The 18827-nt window shown below is 56.4% G+C and overlaps 1 protein-coding gene across 1 annotated transcript in view; it reads left to right on the top strand.

Moving 5' to 3' along the window:
* The first annotated feature begins 8716 nt into the window (after positions 1-8716).
* LOC140402866 (semaphorin-6D-like) overlaps positions 8717-18827 on the top strand; it is a 34977-nt gene continuing 24866 nt past the window's right edge. The window contains 4 exon segments of the mRNA XM_072490490.1: positions 8717-9064; positions 14003-14117; positions 15043-15103; positions 17027-17089. Coding sequence (XP_072346591.1) covers positions 8935-9064; positions 14003-14117; positions 15043-15103; positions 17027-17089 — 369 coding nt within the window. The 5' untranslated portion in view covers positions 8717-8934.

The raw sequence follows: 18827 nt of genomic DNA, 5'->3' as shown, positions 1-18827 counted from the left end.
GTGGGAGAGAGAGAGAAAGTGTGAGAGAGAGAGAAATTGTGAGAGAGGGAGACAGTGAGAGAGAGAGAGAATGTGGTGAGAGGGAGAGAAAGTGAGAGAGAGAGAGAGAAATTGAGAGAGAGGGAAAAAGTGAGAGAGAGAGTGAGAATGTGTGAGAGGGAGAGAAAGTGAGAGAGAGAGAAATTGGGAGTGAGGGAGAAAGTGTGAGAGAGAGAGAGAGAGAGTGTGAGTGAGAATGTGTGAGACCAGAGAAAGTGCGAGAGAGAGAGAAATTGAGAGAGAGGGAGAAAGTGAGAGAGAGAGAGAGAGAGAGAAAGTGTGAGGGGAGAGAAAGTGAGAGAGAGAGTGAGAATGTGTGAGAGGGAGAGAAAGTGAGAGAGAGAAAGTGAAAGCCGAGAGAGGGAGAAAGTGTGAGAGCGAGAAAGTGAGAGGGAGAGGGAGAAAGTGTGATAGAGAGGGGAGAAAGTGTGATAGAGAGGGAGAAAGTGTGAGAGAGAGGGAAAAAGTGTGAAAGAGAGGGGGAGGTAGTGGGAGAGAGAGAGAAAGTGTGAGAGAGAGAGAAATTGTGAGAGAGGGAGACAGTGAGAGAGAGAGTGAATGCGTGAGAGGGAGAGAAAGTGAGAGAGGAGAGAGAAATTGAGAGAGAGGGAGAAAGTGAGAGAGAGAGAGAGAGAATGTGTGAGAGGGAGAGAAAGTGAGAGAGAGAGAGAGTGAGAATGTGTGAGAGGGAGAGAAAGTGAGAGAGAGAGAAATTGGGAGTGAGGGAGAAAGTGTGTGAGAGAGAGAGAGAGAGAGTGTGAGTGAGAATGTGTGCGAGGGAGAGAAAGTGAGAGAGAGAGAGAATGTGTGAGGGGGAGAGAAAGTGAGAGAGAGAGAGAGAGAGAATGTGTGAGAGGGAGAGAGAGAGAGAGAAATTGGGAGAGAGGGAGAAAGTGAGAGAGAGGGAGAGAGAGAATGTGTGAGGGGGAGAGAAAGTGAGAGAGAGAGAGTGAGAATGTGTGAGGGGGAGAGAAAGTGAGAGAGAGTGAGAATGTGTGAGAGGGAGAGAAAGTGAGAGAGAGAGAGAAATTGAGAGAGAGAGAGAGAGAGAATGTGTGAGGGGGAGAGAAAGTGAGAGAGAGAGAGCGAGAATGTGTGAGAGGGAGAGAAAGTGAGAGAGAGAGAGAGATTGAGAGAGAGGGAGAAAGTGAGAGAGAGAGAAATGTGTGAGGGAGAGAGAAAGTGAGAGAGAGTGAGAATGTGTGAGACGGAGAGAGAGAGCGAGAAATTGGGAGAGAGGGAGAAAGTGAGAGAGAGGGAGAGAGAGAGAGAGAGAGAGAGAGAGCGGGGCCCATTGAAAATAATGGCCAACAGGTGAAAAGTTTGGAGTGTAGCTGCACTGGTATTTGAGTGCGTGACCAGCACAAGAGTTAACACATCCCTCAGACGCACGCACACACAAGCACCCCACCCCCACCCTGGGCTCCTTGAGCAGCTATGCCAGGGCAGGTCTGCACCTGCAGGCAGAGCTGAAATCATCGGCAGCTGTGAGGTTGGGAAGCGAGGCCAAGACAGGCCCACCCGTAACCGTCACCTCCCAGCCAGGCAGAGAGGATTGTGGGGGGGGGGGGGGGGGTCAGCGCTGAGAGAAAACAGCGAGACGCCAATGGAAAGCTCAACGTTGGCCACAGGACCAGCCACAGAGCGGGGGGCCGAATCAGTCCCCTCCCTCACCCCGGTTGTCTTAGATACGGAACTCTAGGGCCTACCGAGGGGGGGGGGGGAGGGGGGGGGTGGGGGGGGGGGGGGGGGTGGGGGGGGGGGGGGGGGGGTAGAGTCCTCCCGCCCTACAAAAGCCGCAATTCGCTTTCGACTGGCAGATTATCGAGCGGTTAAGCATCGGGCGTTGGGGGGGCAGACAGGTTCGAGGGGCGGAATGGCTGCCTGCTCTCTCTCTCTCGCTCTCTCTCTCTTTCTGCCCGGTTTTCTCCCTCCACTGGAGGCCTCTGGGCCCAGGCGGGATGCGGCGGTAGTTGCCAGAGGGGGGGGGGGGTTCCGATCCCGGCTCTTCCATGTTGAGACGATAGGGGGCCAGTTCCTCAGCCGGCTCCCACTGAAGTATGTGCCCCAACAAGCCGCAATGATTCCCAGAATCAGGAACTTGAGCAGATTCCAAACATCCTAATTGTAACTCGGGAGCAAAATAACAAATGACGCTTGGTTAGCGCTGGCAATCAAACAGAGACTCCGACAACTGCTGGAGATAGATACAGAGTAAAGCTCCCTCTGCACTGTCCCCATCAAACACTCCCAGGACAGGTACAGCACGGGGTTAGATACAGAGCACGGCACCCTCTACACGGTCCCCATCAAACACTCCCAGGACAGGTACAGCACGGGGTTAGATACAGAGTAAAGCTCCCTCTACACTGTCCCCATCAAACACTCCCAGGACAGGTACAGCACGGGGTTAGATACAGAGTAAAGCTCCTCTACACTGTCCCCATCAAACACTCCCGGGACAGGTACAGCACGGGTTAGATACAGAGTAAAGCTCCCTCTACACTGTCCCCCATCAAACACTCCCAGGACAGGTACAGCACGGGGTTAGACACAGAGTAAAGCTCCCTCTACACTGTCCCCATCAAACACTCCCGGGACAGGTACAGCACGGGGTTAGATACAGAGTAAAGCTCCCTCTACACTCTCCCCATCAAACACTCCCAGGACAGGTACAGCACGGGGTTAGATACAGAGTAAAGCTCCCTCTACACTGTCCCCATCAAACACTCCAGGACAGGTACAGCACGGGGTTAGATACAGAGTAAAGCTCCCTCTACACTGTCCCCATCAAACACTCCCAGGACAGGTACAGCACGGGATTAGATACAGAGTAAAGCTCCCTCGACACTGTCTCCATCAAACACTCCCAGGACAGGTACAGCACGGGGTTAGATACAGAGTAAAGCTCCCTCTCCACTGTCCCATCAAACACTCCCAGGACAGGTACAGCACGGGGTTAGATACAGAGTAAAGCTCCCTCTACACTGTCCCCATCAAACACGCCCAGGACAGGTACAGCACGGGGTTAGATACAGAGTAAAGCTCCCTCTCCACTGTCCCCATCAAACACTCCCAGGACAGGTACAGCACGGGGTTAGATACAGAGCAAAGCTCCCTCTACACTGTCCCCATCAAACACTCCCGGGACAGGTACAGCACGGGTTAGATACAGAGTAAAGCACCCTCTACACTGTCCCCATCAAACACTCCCAGGACAGGTACAGCACGGGGTTAGATACAGAGTAAAGCTCCCTCTTCACTGTCTCCATCAAACACTCCCAGGACAGGTACAGCACGGGGTTAGATACAGAGTAAAGCTCCCTCTACACTGTCCCCATCAAACACTCCCAGGACAGGTACAGCACGGGGTTAGATACAGAGTAAAGCTCCCTCTCCACTGTCCCCATCAAACACTCCCAGGACAGGTACAGCACGGGTTTAGATACAGAGTAAAGCTCCCTCTACACTGTCCCCATCAAACACTCACAGGACAGGGACAGCACGGGGTTAGATACAGAGTAAAGCACCCTCTACACTGTCCCCATCAAACACTCCTAGGACAGGTACAGCACGGGGTTAGATACAGAGTAAAGCTCCCTCTTCACTGTCTCCATCAAACACTCCCAGGACAGGTACAGCACGGGGTTAGATACAGAGTAAAGCTCCCTCTACACTGTCCCCATCAAACACTCCCAGGACAGGTACAGCACGGGGTTAGATACAGAGTAAAGCTCCCTCTACACTGTCCCCATCAAACACTCCCAGGACAGGGACAGCACAGGGTTAGATACAGAGTAAAGCTCCCTCTACACTGTCCCCATCAAACACTCCCAGGACAGGTACAGCACGGGGTTACATACAGAGTAAAGCTCCCTCTACACTGTCCCCATCAAACACTCCCAGGACAGGTACAGCACGGGGTTAGATACAGAGTAAAGCTCCCTCTACACTGTCCCCATCAAACACTCCCAGGACAGGTACAGCATGGGTTAGATACAGAGTAAAGCTCCCTCTACACTGTCCCCATCAAACACTCCAGGACAGGTACAGCACGGGGTTAGATACAGAGTAAAGCTCCCTCTACACTGTCTCCATCAAACACTCCCAGGACAGGTACAGCACGGGGTTAGATACAGAGTAAAGCTCCCTCTACACTGTCTCCATCAAACACTCCCAGGACAGGTACAGCACGGGGTTAGATACAGAGTAAAGCTCCCTCTACACCGTCCCCATCAAACATTCCCAGGACAGGTACAGCACGGGGTTAGATACAGAGTAAAGCTCCCTCTACACTGTCCCCATCAAATACTCCCAGGACAGGTACAGCACGGGGTTAGATACAGAGTAAAGCTCCCTCTACACTGTCCCCATCAAACACTCTCCGGACAAGTACAGCACAGGGTTAGATACAGAGTAAAGCTCCCTCTACACTGTCCCCATCAAACACTCCCAGGACAGGTACAGCACGGGTTAGATACAGAGTAAAGCTCCCTCTACACTGTCCCCATCAAACACTCCCAGGACAGGTACAGCACGGGGTTAGATACAGAGTAAAGCTCCCTCTACACTGTCCCCATCAACACTCCCAGGACAGGTACAGCACGGGGTTAGATACAGAGCAAAGCTCCCTCTACACTGTCCCCATCAAACACTCCCAGGACAAGTACAGCACGGGGTTAGATACAGAGTAAAGCTCCCTCTACACCGTCCCCATCAAACATTCCCAGGACAGGTACAGCACGGGGTTAGATACAGAGCAAAGCTCCCTCTACACTGTCCCCATCAAACACTCCCAGGACAGGTACAGCACGGGGTTAGATACAGAGTAAAGCTCCCTCTACACTGTCCCCATCAAACACTCCCAGGACAGGTACAGCACGGGGTTAGATACAGAGCAAAGCTCCCTCTACACTGTCCCCATCAAACACTCCAGGACAAGTACAGCACGGGTTAGATACAGAGTAAAGCTCCCTCTACACCGTCCCCATCAAACACTCCCAGGACAGGGACAGCACGGGGTTAGATACAGAATCAAGCTCCCTCTACACTGTCCCCATCAAACACTCCCAGGACAGGTACAGCACGGGGTTAGACACAGAGTAAAGCTCCCTCTACACTGTCCCCATCAAACACCCCCAGGACAGGGACAGCACAGGGTTAGATACAGAGTAAAGCTCCCTCTACACTGTCCCCGTCAAACACTCCAGGACAGGTACAGCATAGGGGTTAGATACAGAGTAAAGCTCCCTCTACACTGTCCCCATCAAACACTCCCAGGACAGGTACAGCACGGGGTTAGATACAGAGTAAAGCTCCTCTACACTGTCCCCATCAAATACTCCCAGGACAGATACAGCACGGGGTTAGATACAGAGTCAAGCTCCCTCTACACTGTCCCCATTAAACACTCCCAGGACAGGTACAGCACGGGGTTAGATACAGAGTAAAGCTCCCTCTACACTGTCCCCATCAAACACTCCCAGGACAGGGACAGCACGGGGTTAGATACAGAGTAAAGCTCCCTCTACACTGTCCCCATCAAACACTCCCAGGTCAGGTACAGCACGGGGTTAGATACAGAGTAAAGCTCCCTCTACACTGTCCCCATCAAACACTCCCAGGACAGGGACAGCACGGGGTTAGATACAGAATCAAGCTCCCTCTACACTGTCCCCATCAAACACTCCCAGGACAGGTACAGCACGGGGTTAGACACAGAGTAAAGCTCCTCTACACTGTCCCCATCAAACACTCCCAGGACAGGTACAGCACGGGTTAGATACAGAGCAAAGCTCCCTCTACACTGTCCCCATCAAACACTCCCAGGACAAGTACAGCACGGGGTTAGATACAGAGTAAAGCTCCCTCTACACCGTCCCATCAAACATTCCCAGGACAGGTACAGCACGGGGTTAGATACAGAGCAAAGCTCCCTCTACACTGTCCCCATCAAACACTCCCAGGACAGGTACAGCACGGGGTTAGATACAGAGTAAAGCTCCCTCTACACTGTCCCCATCAAACACTCCCAGGACAGGTACAGCACGGGGTTAGATACAGAGTAAAGCTCCTCTACACTGTCCCCATCAAACACTCCCAGGACAGGGACAGCACGGGGTTAGATACAGAATCAAGCTCCCTCTACACTGTCCCCATCAAACACTCCCAGGACAGGTACAGCACGGGGTTAGACACAGACTAAAGCTCCCTCTACACTGTCCCCATCAAACACCCCAGGACAGGGACAGCACAGGGTTAGATACAGAGTAAAGCTCCCTCTACACTGTCCCCGTCAAACACTCCCAGGACAGGTACAGCACAGGGTTAGATACAGAGTAAAGCTCCCTCTACACTGTCCCATCAAACACTCCCAGGACAGGTACAGCACGGGGTTAGATACAGAGTAAAGCTCCCTCTACACTGTCCCCATCAAATACTCCCAGGACAGATACAGCACGGGGTTAGATACAGAGTAAAGCTCCCTCTACACTGTCCCCATTAAACACTCCCAGGACAGGTACAGCACGGGGTTAGATACAGAGTAAAGCTCCCTCTACACTGTCCCCATCAAACACTCCCAGGACAGGGACAGCACGGGGTTAGATACAGAGTAAAGCTCCCTCTACACTGTCCCCATCAAAGACTCCCAGGTCAGGTACAGCACGGGGTTAGATACAGAGTAAAGCTCCCTCTACACTGTCCCCATCAAACACTCCCAGGACAGGGACAGCACGGGGTTAGATACAGAATCAAGCTCCTCTACACTGTCCCCATCAAACACTCCCAGGACAGGTACAGCACGGGGTTAGACACAGAGTAAAGCTCCCTCTACACTGTCCCCATCAAACACTCCCAGGACAGGGACAGCACAGGGTTAGATACAGAGTAAAGCTCCCTCTACACTGTCCCATCAAACACTCCCAGGACAGGTACAGCACAGGGTTAGATACAGAGTAAAGCTCCCTCTACACTGTCCCCATCAAACACTCCCAGGACAGGTACAGCACGGGGTTAGATACAGAGTAAAGCTCCCTCTACACTGTCCCCATCAAATACTCCCAGGACAGATACAGCACGGGGTTAGGTACAGAGTAAAGCTCCCTCTACACTGTCGCTATCAAACACTCCCGGGACAGGTACAGCACGGGCTAGATACAGAGTAAAGCTCCCTCTACACTGTCCCCATCAAATACTCCCAGGACAGATACAGCACGGGGTTAGGTACAGAGTAAAGCTCCCTCTACACTGTCCCTATCAAACACTCCCAGGACAGATACAGCACGGGGTTAGATACAGACTAAAGCTCCCTCTACACTGTCCCCATCAAACACTCCCAGGACAGGTACAGCACGGGGTTAGATACAGAGTAAAGCTCCCTCTACACTGTCCCCATCAAACACTCCCAGGACAGGGACAGCACGGGGTTAGATACAGAGTAAAGCTCCCTCTACACTGTCCCCATCAAATACTCCCAGGACAGGGACAGCACGGGGTTAGACACAGAGTAAAGCTCCCTCTACACTGTCCCCATCAAACACTCCCAGGTCAGGTACAGCACGGGGTTAGATACAGAATCAAGCTCCCTCTACACTGTCCCCATCAAACACTCCCAGGACAGGGACAGCACGGGGTTAGATACAGAGTAAAGCTCCCTCTACACTGTCCCCATCAAACACTCCCAGGACAGGGACAGCACGGGGTTAGATACAGAGTAAAGCTCCCTCTACACTGTCCCCATCAAATACTCCCAGGACAGGGACAGCACGGGGTTAGACACAGAGTAAAGCTCCCTCTACACTGTCCCCATCAAACACTCCCAGGACAGGTACAGCACGGGGTTAGATACAGAGTAAAGCTCTCTCTTCACTGTCCCCATCAACACTCCCAGGACAGGTACAGCACGGGGTTAGACACAGAGTAAAGCTCCCTCTACACTGTCCCCATCAAACACTCCCAGGACAGGTACAGCACGGGCTAGATACACTGTCTACACTGTCTGATATTCTCTCCTGGTTAGCTGCGAGATACGGGAGGGTTTCCTTGTGTGTCGTCTGGGCAGGTGCGAGCGGCAATTAAAAAGGGCGGTTAGCCGCCACACACCACTCCCCGTTTCCCAGGCAACAGGTTCAAGGGATCAAGGCAAAATAATATTCACGGTGCCAATTGCTGACGATAAACAGAAAATATGGTCAGGAGACATCTTTGGGGAGAAGAAGAGAGAGAGAGAGAGAGAGAGAATGATTCTTTTCAATCCTTTCGCCGAAGCCTCCCTGGCTAGGCCGCATTTTCCCGTCCATCCCTGATCCGCCCTCAGGAAGCCGCGGCGGTCCGCGTGGGGCGGGGGTTACGCTCACGGCACCGTGGGGGGGGGGGTTTCCGGCGTTTTCAGCCGACAGCACCCAAGGGTGCAGCCGACACCCTTGTCGGGGTGGGTGTGTGTGTGTGTGGGGGGGGTGCATGGCCGCCGTTGGCGATTTTGAGGGGCTGGAACTCAGAGGAGTCTCCGCCACCAGCACACCGCCCCCCCCCCCCCCCCCCCCGCCCCCGGCTTCTCACCCCACCCCGTCCGATTCCAGAGGCCCCCGAACCGAAGGGGGGAATTCTGCCCGGATATGGGGGAGATAGCAGGGTTACGGGGTGGGGGGCACAAAATGGGGACAACCGCACCGACTTTTCAAAGGGTTGGCACAGACGACGATGGGCTGAATGGTTTCCTAACTCTATGATTTACGCTTCAGTTGCGCGGAGGCTGAAGGGGTTGGAGGTCGGGGCTGAGCTCGGACATCCTTTACGGGCGCTGAACTGCGTTGTTGACCCTCCCTCATGTTTGTGCCTTAGGTTCCCCAGGCAATGGCCGTCCAGTGATCACCAGCGACGCCCGCCTTTCCGCCGATGTCTGCCCGCCGCGGTTCAGGCTCCGCCCTCCTCACCCTGACCCTCCTCCTCCTGGCCCTGGGCCCTCGGGCGTTGGCCGACGTATTCCCCACGGACGTCGCACCCATAAACATCGTCACCTCGCAGGGTAAGTGATGCACTAACAATCACGACGAGGCAAGAGTACAGCGTAATCGAGGCTTTATTGCGCAGAGATGTGCTGCCTCCTACAGCTGCTGCTGAAATGGCTGCAGCTCGGTGAGCACACACATTTATACTCCGCCTACTGGGCGGAGCCAGCTGGCAGGGATCTACCCCCGTACCTGTAGTACAGGAGCCTTATCGTATTGTATCTCATATGTGTACTATATACAAACAGTGGTGACTACCACATTCACCCCCTGTTACAAAAGAGTCCAGTGGGGGGGGGGGGGGGGGGGGACGGATCGTCCTGGAGCGGGATCTGTGGTGAGGTGCACTGGGGGGAGAATGGGGTGGCGCCGGGACAGGTGTGGGGGGGGGGGACCCAGCTGGTGCCAGATCCCTGAGGGAGACCGTGTCCTGCCGGCCGTCGGGGTGCGCCACGTAGGCGTACTGCGGGTTTGCGTGGAGTAGCTGTACCCTCTCGACCAACGGGTCCGCCTTGTGGAGCCGCACGTGTTTGCGGAGGAGAACGGGTCCTGGAGCTGCCAGCCACGTTGGGAGCGAAACCCCGGAGGTGGACTTCCTGGGGAAGGCGAGGAGACGTTCATGGGGGCTTGCAATAGTCGCAGTGCAAAGTAGCGACCGGATGGGGTGGAGGGCGTCGGGGAGGACCTCCTGCCAGCGGGAAACCGGGAGACTTCTAGACCGGAGGGCCAGCAGGACGGCCTTCCAGACCGTCCCGCTCTCCCCCGCCACCTGCCCGTTTCCCCCGGGGGGGGGGGTGTAGCTGGTCGGCCTGCTTGAGGCGATGCCCTTGCTGAGCAGGAATTGACGCCGCACCCCCCCAAGGGGGTTGGGTGTCGGGGAGGGGGTGGGGGATGGAAGGGAGGGTCATTGTTCAGAGGCTTTTAAGGATTCAGATAAAAGCTCCCCCCCCCCCCCCCCCCCATCACACCTCAATTCCGGGACCCTTCCCCTGTTTGAGAACAAATAAGAAAGCTCTGGGCCTGCTGTGCCATTGTATACGATCCCAGCCAATCATGTGCTGAACTCATTTTTCCCGCCCTGTCCCATGATCCCTTGAGGGACCGAAAAACCCGTTCATCCCCGGCGTTAGATGTCATCAACCATGCAGCCTCCACACGTCTCCGGGGCTGAGAGTCCCAAAGCTTCGAGTGAAGAAATGTCTCCTCAGCTCGATCCAAAATGGCCGCCCGCTCATCCTGAGAGTGCCGACCCACCCCCCACCGCTCCCCCCGTCCCACCCCCCCCCCCCCCCGACCAATGGGAACAATCCCTCAGCGCCCGCCCTGTCAAACTCCCCTCAGAACCTTATCGGTCCGAACGAGATGACGTCTCATCCTTTGAAAATTCAGAGAAGGTAGGCCCAATTTACTAGGCCTCTTATCGTAGGATCCCCCCCCCCCCCTCCCCCCCACTGCCCCCGGCCATCATCCCACTGAACAATCTGGTGAACCTTTGCTGTCCTGCCTCAAACGTGGAGGCTAAACCTTTCTTAAACGTGTAGGCTGAGCCCGCGCACGGTTATTCCAGATGTGGAGGGCGCCTGTCCGAAGAGACCTGGGATTCAGGTGCCTAGATCTTTAAAATGCCACGAACCAGAGAGTAGCTGGCCTTCAAATCTAAAGGATTGGAGTCTAAAGACACAGAGGTTATGCTGAAGAGACACAGAAGGGCAGCACGGTAGCGCAGTGGTTAGCACGGTTGCTTCACAGCGCCAGGGTCCCGGGTTCGATTCCCGGCTTGGGTCACTGTCTGTGCGGAGTCTGCACATTCTCCCCCCGTGTGTGCGTGGGTTTCCTCCGGGCGCTCCGGTTTCCTCCCACAGTCCAAAGACGTGCGGGTTAGGTGGATTGGCCATGATAAATTGTCCAATAAGGTTAAGTGGGGTTACGGTGATGGTGTGGGGCTTAAGTGGGGTGCTCTTTCCAAGGGCCGATGTAGCCTCAGTGGGCCGAATGGCCTCCTTCTGCACTGTAAATTCGATGTTCTATCCCTGGTGAGACCCCACTTGGAGTCACTGCGAGCAGTTCTGCGCACCACGTCTTAGGAAGGATATTTGGGGCCTTGAAGGGAGTGCAACGTAGCTTTACAAAAATGACACCTGGACCACAGGGGTTGGGCTACGAGGAGAGATTGCACAAATTCATTTTCGCCAGAATTTAGACGGTTAAGGGCTGATCTAATCAAAGTCTCCAAGATGTTAACGGGGAGAGACAGGACAAAGGTAACCTATTTCCTCTGATGGGAGAGTCTAGAACTCAGGGCCTAGTCTAAAGTTTAGGGCAAGGCCGTTCAGGTGAGGTGGTTGGGAAGATGTTCTTCCCTCAAAGGGCGGTGGATGTTTGGAACTCTCTCCCGATCGAAGCAAGATCATGTGTTGATTTTAATTCTGAGGTGGATAGATTTTTGTGAAGCAAATTGAAGAGATATGGGCCATAGGCTGGTCTATGGAGTTAGGCCTCAGATCGGTCATGATCTCATTGGATGGCGGGACAGGTCCCAGGGGGCTGAATGGCCTTCTCCTGCCCCTAAGTTCCTCACCTTTGTTATTCCTGGACCCCGACCTTCAGTAGCCAACGCCGCAGAGTCTCGAGCCCACAATGCAGGCCGACCCTCCCGCGGCCAGTGCTGAGGGAGGGCTGCACTGTCAGAGGGCGAGGGAGGACGTACTTGCCGTAAGGGGGGGGGGGTCGGCCATTTTGGACCGAGATGAGGAGAGGTTTCTTCACTCGGAGGGACGCCGCGCTTCGCAATCCCCAGAGCTGTGGAATCTTAACCGTGGAGTAGACTCAAGAACGAGATCAAGGGTTTTTTCTTTCTGGCCACAGTGGACGAGGGGGCGGGTAGGTAGATGTGAAGCCCCTCTTTGTGTGGAATGGAGGAGGGGGCCGAATGGCATATTCCTGCTCCCATTTGTGAACAGTTCTGAAAAGCCTAAATAGATGGCTGATGCGGGGTGGGGACAGAGGGCACAACGTCGGTGTGCTTCGGGTAATGTTTGCACCTTCATCAGATGCATTCTTGGAGGTACCGTATGAACTCACCCTCCAATCGGCCTGCACACCCACCCCCCCCACAACCCCCAACATCTGGCCTGTTGACCCCTCAATCCATTCCAAAACTCCCCGGAAGTGGGGGAAAAGAGCAAGGTCTACTCCAGGCCAAGATGGCTGCCGTGCTCAGCCCTAATAGGCCCGAGGCCTAAATTTAGGACCAGCCTGCTCATAAATGCATGGTTAATTTGTCATTATTAATTTATCTTCAGCTGTGCCGTAGCATAATGGAATATAATCCACCTGCGATATTAACCTGGGCACCACCCAGCCATCCAGTTGAATGTGCAAATTAAAAACACTTTTCTCGCAAGGAGCCGGATGACTAACCGTTTTTGTTTTGTCAGGTAGCTCGAGTTACGGAGAATATTGAAGCTCGCAGAACCAGTCCTTTGCTTGTGTTCCTGTTCCACTCCAGCTGCCTCCCACCTCCCGCTTCACCACCCCCCTCCCTTCCCTCCATATCCATGTCCGCCTATTCCCTCTCTCTTGTGTTTATCCAGCTTCAATACACCTCGCTTCAATCCTCCCCGTGGGAGCGAGTCCCACATTCTCCCCCACTCCCCGTGGGAGCGAGTCCCACACTCTCCCCCACTTCCCTGTGGGAGCGAGTCCCACATTCTCCCCCACTCCCCGTGGGAGCAAGTCCCACATTCTCCCCCCACTCCCATGGGAGCGAGTCCCACATTCTCCCCCACTCCCCGTGGGAGCAAGTCCCACATTCTCCCCACGGGGAGAATGTGGGACTCGCTCCCACAGGGAGTGGGGGGAGAATGTGGGACTCACTCCCACGGGGAGTGGGGGGAGAATGTGGGACTCGCTCCCACGGGGAGTGGGGGAGAATGTGGGACTCGCTCCCACAGGAAATGGGGGAGAATGTGGGACTCGCTCCCACGGGGAAGTGGGGGAGAATGTGGGGCTCTCTCCCACGGGGAGTGGGGGGAGAATGTGGGGCTCTCTCCCACGGGAGTGGGGGGAGAATGTGGGACTTGCTCCCACGGGAGTGGGGGGGAGAATGTGGGACTCGCTCCCACAGGGAGTGGGGGAGAATGTGGGACTTGCTCCCACGGGGAGTGGGGGAGAATGTGGGACTCGCTCCCACGGGGAGTGGGGGGAGAATGTGGGACTCGCTCCCACGGGGAGTGGGGGGAGAATGTGGGACTCGCTCCCACGGGGAGTGGGGGAGAATGTGGGACTCGCTCCCACGGGGAGTGGGGGGAGAATGTGGGACTCGCTCCCACGGGGAGTGGGGGAGAATGTGGGACTCGCTCCCACGGGGAGTGGGGGGAGAATGTGGGACTCGCTCCCACGGGGAGTGGGGGAGAATGTGGGACACGCTCCTACGGGGAGTGGGGGAGAATGTGGGACTCGCTCCCACGGGGAGTGGGGAGAATGTGGGACTCGCTCCCACAGGGAGTGGGGGGAGAATGTAGGACTCGCTCCCACGGGGAGTGGGGGAGAATGTGGGACTCGCTCCCACGGGGAGTGGGGGAGAATGTGGGACTCGCTCCCACGGGGAGTGGGGGGAGAATGTGGGGACTCGCTCCCACGGGGAGTGGGGAGAACTGTGGGGTGAGAGAAGGGAGGAACGAAAGTCGCGCCTTGCCCCCTGCCGATGGGCTGAATGGCTCCCCACCCTCTGTGCCCTCGGCGGCCTCCGAGTGGACGTTAGCGCCTCACGGCGGCCGCGACCTTCGCAATCCGACGGGACAGTTTTTCTTCCACGCGTTCGCCGTCTCGCCGGAGGGGTCCAGGCACTGGATTCGTCTCTGCCCCCCCCCGCCGTCCTGCCTTTCTCCTCCCCGCCCCGCCACCCCCTCCCTCCCGCCCATCTGACTTCTGCCCACTTTCCTCTTCCCTCTCAGATGCCCGGCATTACCCAGCATTCCCTGGGGCGGCGTCCGACAACGACTCGGCCCCGCCCGGCCTCGACTTCCAGCGCATGCTGCGTGTCAACCAAACGCTCTACATCACAGCGAGGTGAGGGCCGGGGGTCGACGTCGCGAGGTGGCACTTGCCCTCCCGCGTGGTAGAGGAGGGCGACGTGGAGGGAGGTGTGGGGGCGCGTGGCGAGGAGGGACTGCTGATTGAACTGTTTTTCTCCTGGAAAGTCGTAGGGGAGGGGAGGATTGCCCCCACCCCCCCAACAGGGATAGGTCGCTAACCTGCCCTCGGTGCCGCGGTGGCGATGTAAGACCCCGTCTCCGATGAGCAATACGGGTGTATTATAGTTCACCTCTACCTGCCACTCTGATGGTGAGCAATGCCACGGGTGGATCACGGTGACAAACCCCTCCCTCGATGATGGTGAGCAATGCCACGGGTGTAACACAGTGACAAACCCCTCCCTCGATGATGGTGAGCAATGCCACGGGTGTAACACAGTGACAGACCCCTCCCTCGATGATGGTGAGCAATGCCACGGGTGTAACACAGTGACAGACCCCTCCCTCGATGATGGTGAGCAATGCCACGGGTGTAACACAGTGACAGACCCCTCCCTCGATGATGGTGAGCAATGCCACGGGTGTAACACAGTGACAAACCCCTCCCTCGATGATGGTGAGCAATGCCACGGGTGTAACACAGTGACAAACCCCTCCCTCGATGATGGTGAGCAATGCCACGGGTGTAACACAGTGACAAACCCCTCCCTCGATGATGGTGAGCAATGCCACGGGTGTAACACAGTGACAAACCCCTCCCTCGATGATGGTGAGCAATGCCACGGGTGTAACACAGTGACAGACCCCTCCCTCGATGATGGTGAGCAATGCCACGGGAGATGCACTAGTAGCAGTTTGCGATTAATAGATTCGATTCAGTACCCTGAGAAATTGAAATTGATTCTCGGCATGAACTAAACATTCAGTTTGTCAATTGTTAACCTTTCTTTTTGGAATAGGGACCATATCTATTCCTTCGACCTCGGCCTCAATCCTCAGGAAGACCTCATTCCTCGTCGGGTAAGTACAGACCAGCGCTAAATATTTTCCGAGGGGGCGTGTGACTCGACACACTTAGGGCCAATCTGCCTAATTTGTTGTTTCTCGGTTGTCAAAGAGCCAAAGACAACGGGAACGTCCTCCGCCATCGCCACACTACCCCTTCCTTCCCCACCTGATCTGGGACAGGAAATGTGGCCTCCCTCAGCACTGACACTCCGACAGTGCGGAGCTCCCTCAGTACTGACCCTCTGACAGTGCGGCACTCCCTCAGTACTGACCCTCCGACAGTGCGGCACTCCCTCAGTACTGACCCTCTGAAGGTGCGGCGCTCCCTCAGTACGGACCCTCCCACAGTGCGGCACTCCCTCAGTACTGACCCTCTGACAGTGCGGTGCTCCATCAGTACTGACCCTCTGACAGTGCGGCGCTCCCTCAGTACGGACCCTCCCACAGTGCGGCGCTCCCTCAGTACGGACCCTCCCACAGTGCGGCACTCCCTCAGTACTGACCCTCTGACAGTGCGGCGCTCCCTCAGTACGGACCCTCCCACAGTGCGGCACTCCCTCAGCACTGACCCTCTGACAGTGCGGTGCTCCCTCAGCACTGACCCTCCGACAGTGCGGCGCTCCCTCAGCACTGACCCCCCCACAGTGCGGCGCTCCCTCAGTACTGACCCTCCCACAGTGCGGCGCTCCCTCAGCACTGACCCTCCGACAGTGCGGCGCTCCCTCAGTACTGACCCTCCAACAGTGCGGCACACCCTCAGCACTGACCCTCCAACAGTGCGGCGCTCCCTCAGCACTGACCCCCCCACAGTGCGGCGCTCCCTCAGTACTGACCCTCCCACAGTGCGGCGCTCCCTCAGCACTGACCCTCCGACAGTGCGGCGCTCCCTCAGTACTGACCCTCCAACAGTGCGGCGCTCCCTCAGCACTGACCCCCCCCACAGTGCGGCGCTCCCTCAGTACTGATCCTCCGACAGTGCGGCGCTCCCTCAGCACTGACCCTCCCACAGTGCGGCGCTCCCTCAGCACTGACCCTCCCACAGTGCAGCGCTCCCTCAGCACTGACCCTCCCACAGTGCGGCGCTCCCTCAGTACTGACCCTCCCACAGTGCGGAGCTCCCTCAGTACTGACCCTCCCACAGTGCGGCGCTCCCTCAGTACTGACCCTCCCACAGTGCGGCGCTCCCTCAGCACTGACCCTCCCACAGTGCGGCACACCCTCAGCACTGACCCTCCCACAGTGCAGCGCTCCCTCAGCACTGACCCTCCCACAGTGCGGCGCTCCCTCAGTACTGACCCTCCCACAGTGCAGCGCTCCCTCAGCACTGACCCTCCCACAGTGCGGCGCTCCCTCAGTACTGTCCCTCCCACAGTGCGGCACTCCCTCAGCACTGACCCTCCGACAGTGCAGCGTTCCCTCAGTACTGACCCTCCCACAGTGCGGCGCTCCCTCAGTACTGACCCTCCGACAGTGCGGCACTCCCTCAGTACTGACCCTCCGCCAGTGTCGTAACCCCTCAATAATGACCCTCTGGGACGGGGAATGTCGGCCTAGATTAGGCAATTGAGTGTCCAGGGTGGGCATCCGAAATACGATCTTTGGACTCAGTGACAATGCTTGGTGCCCTGTTGAAAGCCGCCATGTTTGAACCGGAGAGGGACGATCGACGTGGGAACCCAGGGGTGGGCCCGGGAGCCCGAGGCGGCATTAGGGCCCTGACCACCTTAGCCTCTGCCAACTATGGTTGACGGGGCCAAGGGTACCGGGTGGAAGCGGTGGGTCACTCTGGCCCTTTAAGAGACCCCGGTTTCGTCACGAAGCCTGACCGCAGTGGGGGAGGGGAGGGGGGTGATGTGCTGCTGGTGGGGGCTGGGGTGGGGCTCCTGACTCTGGTGGGGAAGGAGTCACATGTGGCTTTTCCCTTTGCTTCTACAGAGAGTTGTGTGGAAGACGAGGCCTAGCGATATGCAGAACTGCGCCATGCGGGGCAAACACCACGTGAGTAACCTTGTGGGGCGGGGGGGGGGGGGGGGGGGGGGGGAGCCCACGGCCATAGCCCATCCCGCCCCCACCCCTGACCCCCTCCATCTCAATTGGGGGCCGACCCTGGATTTGGGAGCCGGGTCCCTTCAAAGCGACCCAGGTACGATCTTTCCCCTCTCTCTCTCTCTCACTCTCTCTCTCTCCGTCTCTCTCTCTCTCTCTCTCTCTCTGTCTCTCTCTCTCTCTCTGTCTGTCTCTCTCTCTCTCCCCGTCTCTCTCGCTCTCTCTCTGTCTCTCTCTCTGTCTCTCTCTCTCTCTCTCTCACTCTCTCTCTCTCCGTCTCTCTCTCTCTCTCTCTCTGTCTCTCTCTCTGTCTCTCTCTGTCTCTCTCTCTCTCTCTCCGTCTCTCTCTACCTCTACCTCTCTCTCCTCTGTCTCTCTCTCTCCATCTCCCTCTCTCCGTGTCTCTGTCTCTCTTTCTCCATCTTTCTCTCTCTGTCTCTCTCCGTCTCTCTCTGACTCTCCGTCCGTCTCTCTCTGTCTGTCTCTCTTTCTCTCTGTCTCTCTCTCTCTCTCTCTGTCTCTATCTCTCTCTCTCTCCATCTCTCTACCTCTCTCTCCTCTGTCTCTCTCGCTCTCCATCTCCCTCCCTCTCTCAGCCTCTCTCTCTCTGTATCTCTCCCTCTATCTCTGTCTCTCTCTCTGTGTCTCTGTCTCTCTTTCTCCATCTTTCTTTCTCTGTCTCTCTCTCTCTGTCTCTCTCCGTCTCCCTCCCTCTCTCAGTTCTCTCTCTGTATCGCTCTCTCTCTCTCTTTCTCCGTGTCTCTGTGTCTTTCTCTCGCTCTACCTCGTGCTCTCTCTCTGTCTCTCTGCCTCTCTCTCTCTCTCTCTCTGCCTCTCCCTCTCTCTCAGCCCCTGTTTCTGTATCTCTCTCTCTATCTCCATCTCTCTGTCTCTCTCTCACTCTCTGTCTCTCTCTCTCAGTCTCTCTCTCTCTCTTTCAGCCTCTCTCTCTCTCTCTCAGCCTCTGTTTCTGTATCTCTCTCTCTATCTCCATCTCTCTCTGTCTCTCGCTCTCTGTATCGCTCTCTCTCTCTCTGTCTCTCTTTCTCCGTCTCTCTCTCTGTCGTTCTCTCGCTCCGTCTCGCGCTCTCTCTCTCTGACTCTCTCTCTCTCTGCTTCTCTCTCTCTCAGCCTCTGTTTCTGTATCTCTCTCTCTCTATCTCCATCTCTCTCTCTCTCTCTCTCTCTCTCTCTGTTTCTCTCTCTCTCTCTGTCTGCCTCTCTCTCTCTCTGTCCGAAAATACGTACCCCAGAAGTGACTGGATCCTCCGTCCATCACTGCCCCCCCCACCCTCACCGCAAACCTTCTCCCCCGCTACCAACCTGAGGTGATGTGGGGTCAAATAGAGAGAGTGAGGTTGGTTGTTTCACACTCTGCGAGCAACTGTCAATTGAATTTAAAGAAACAATCACGCGGTAAGCGGGGCTGTGATGCCACTCACAGTGCATCAGCCCCGCTATCCAAGACTCTGGGACACTCCATAAACAAGACGGCCAAGGGGCTGGCGATCGTGGATCGCACCAGGGGCCTGTGAAACTCCGGGAATAGTTGGGAAATAAAAAGCATGCCCGAATTATTTGGAGAAATGTCCCCCCCCCCCCCCCCCCCCCCCCACACCCCTCCCCCCCACCCCCCCCACCCCCACCCCCGCTCCCCCACCGCCAACTCGCACCCTCCAATCCCTGGGGG

The sequence above is a fragment of the Scyliorhinus torazame genome, chromosome 26 (assembly GCF_047496885.1).
Source record: "Scyliorhinus torazame isolate Kashiwa2021f chromosome 26, sScyTor2.1, whole genome shotgun sequence".
NCBI classification, from domain to species: domain Eukaryota; kingdom Metazoa; phylum Chordata; class Chondrichthyes; order Carcharhiniformes; family Scyliorhinidae; genus Scyliorhinus; species Scyliorhinus torazame.
Note: the sequence above shows the minus strand (reverse complement) of the source record. Positions and strands in the feature narration are given on the sequence as shown.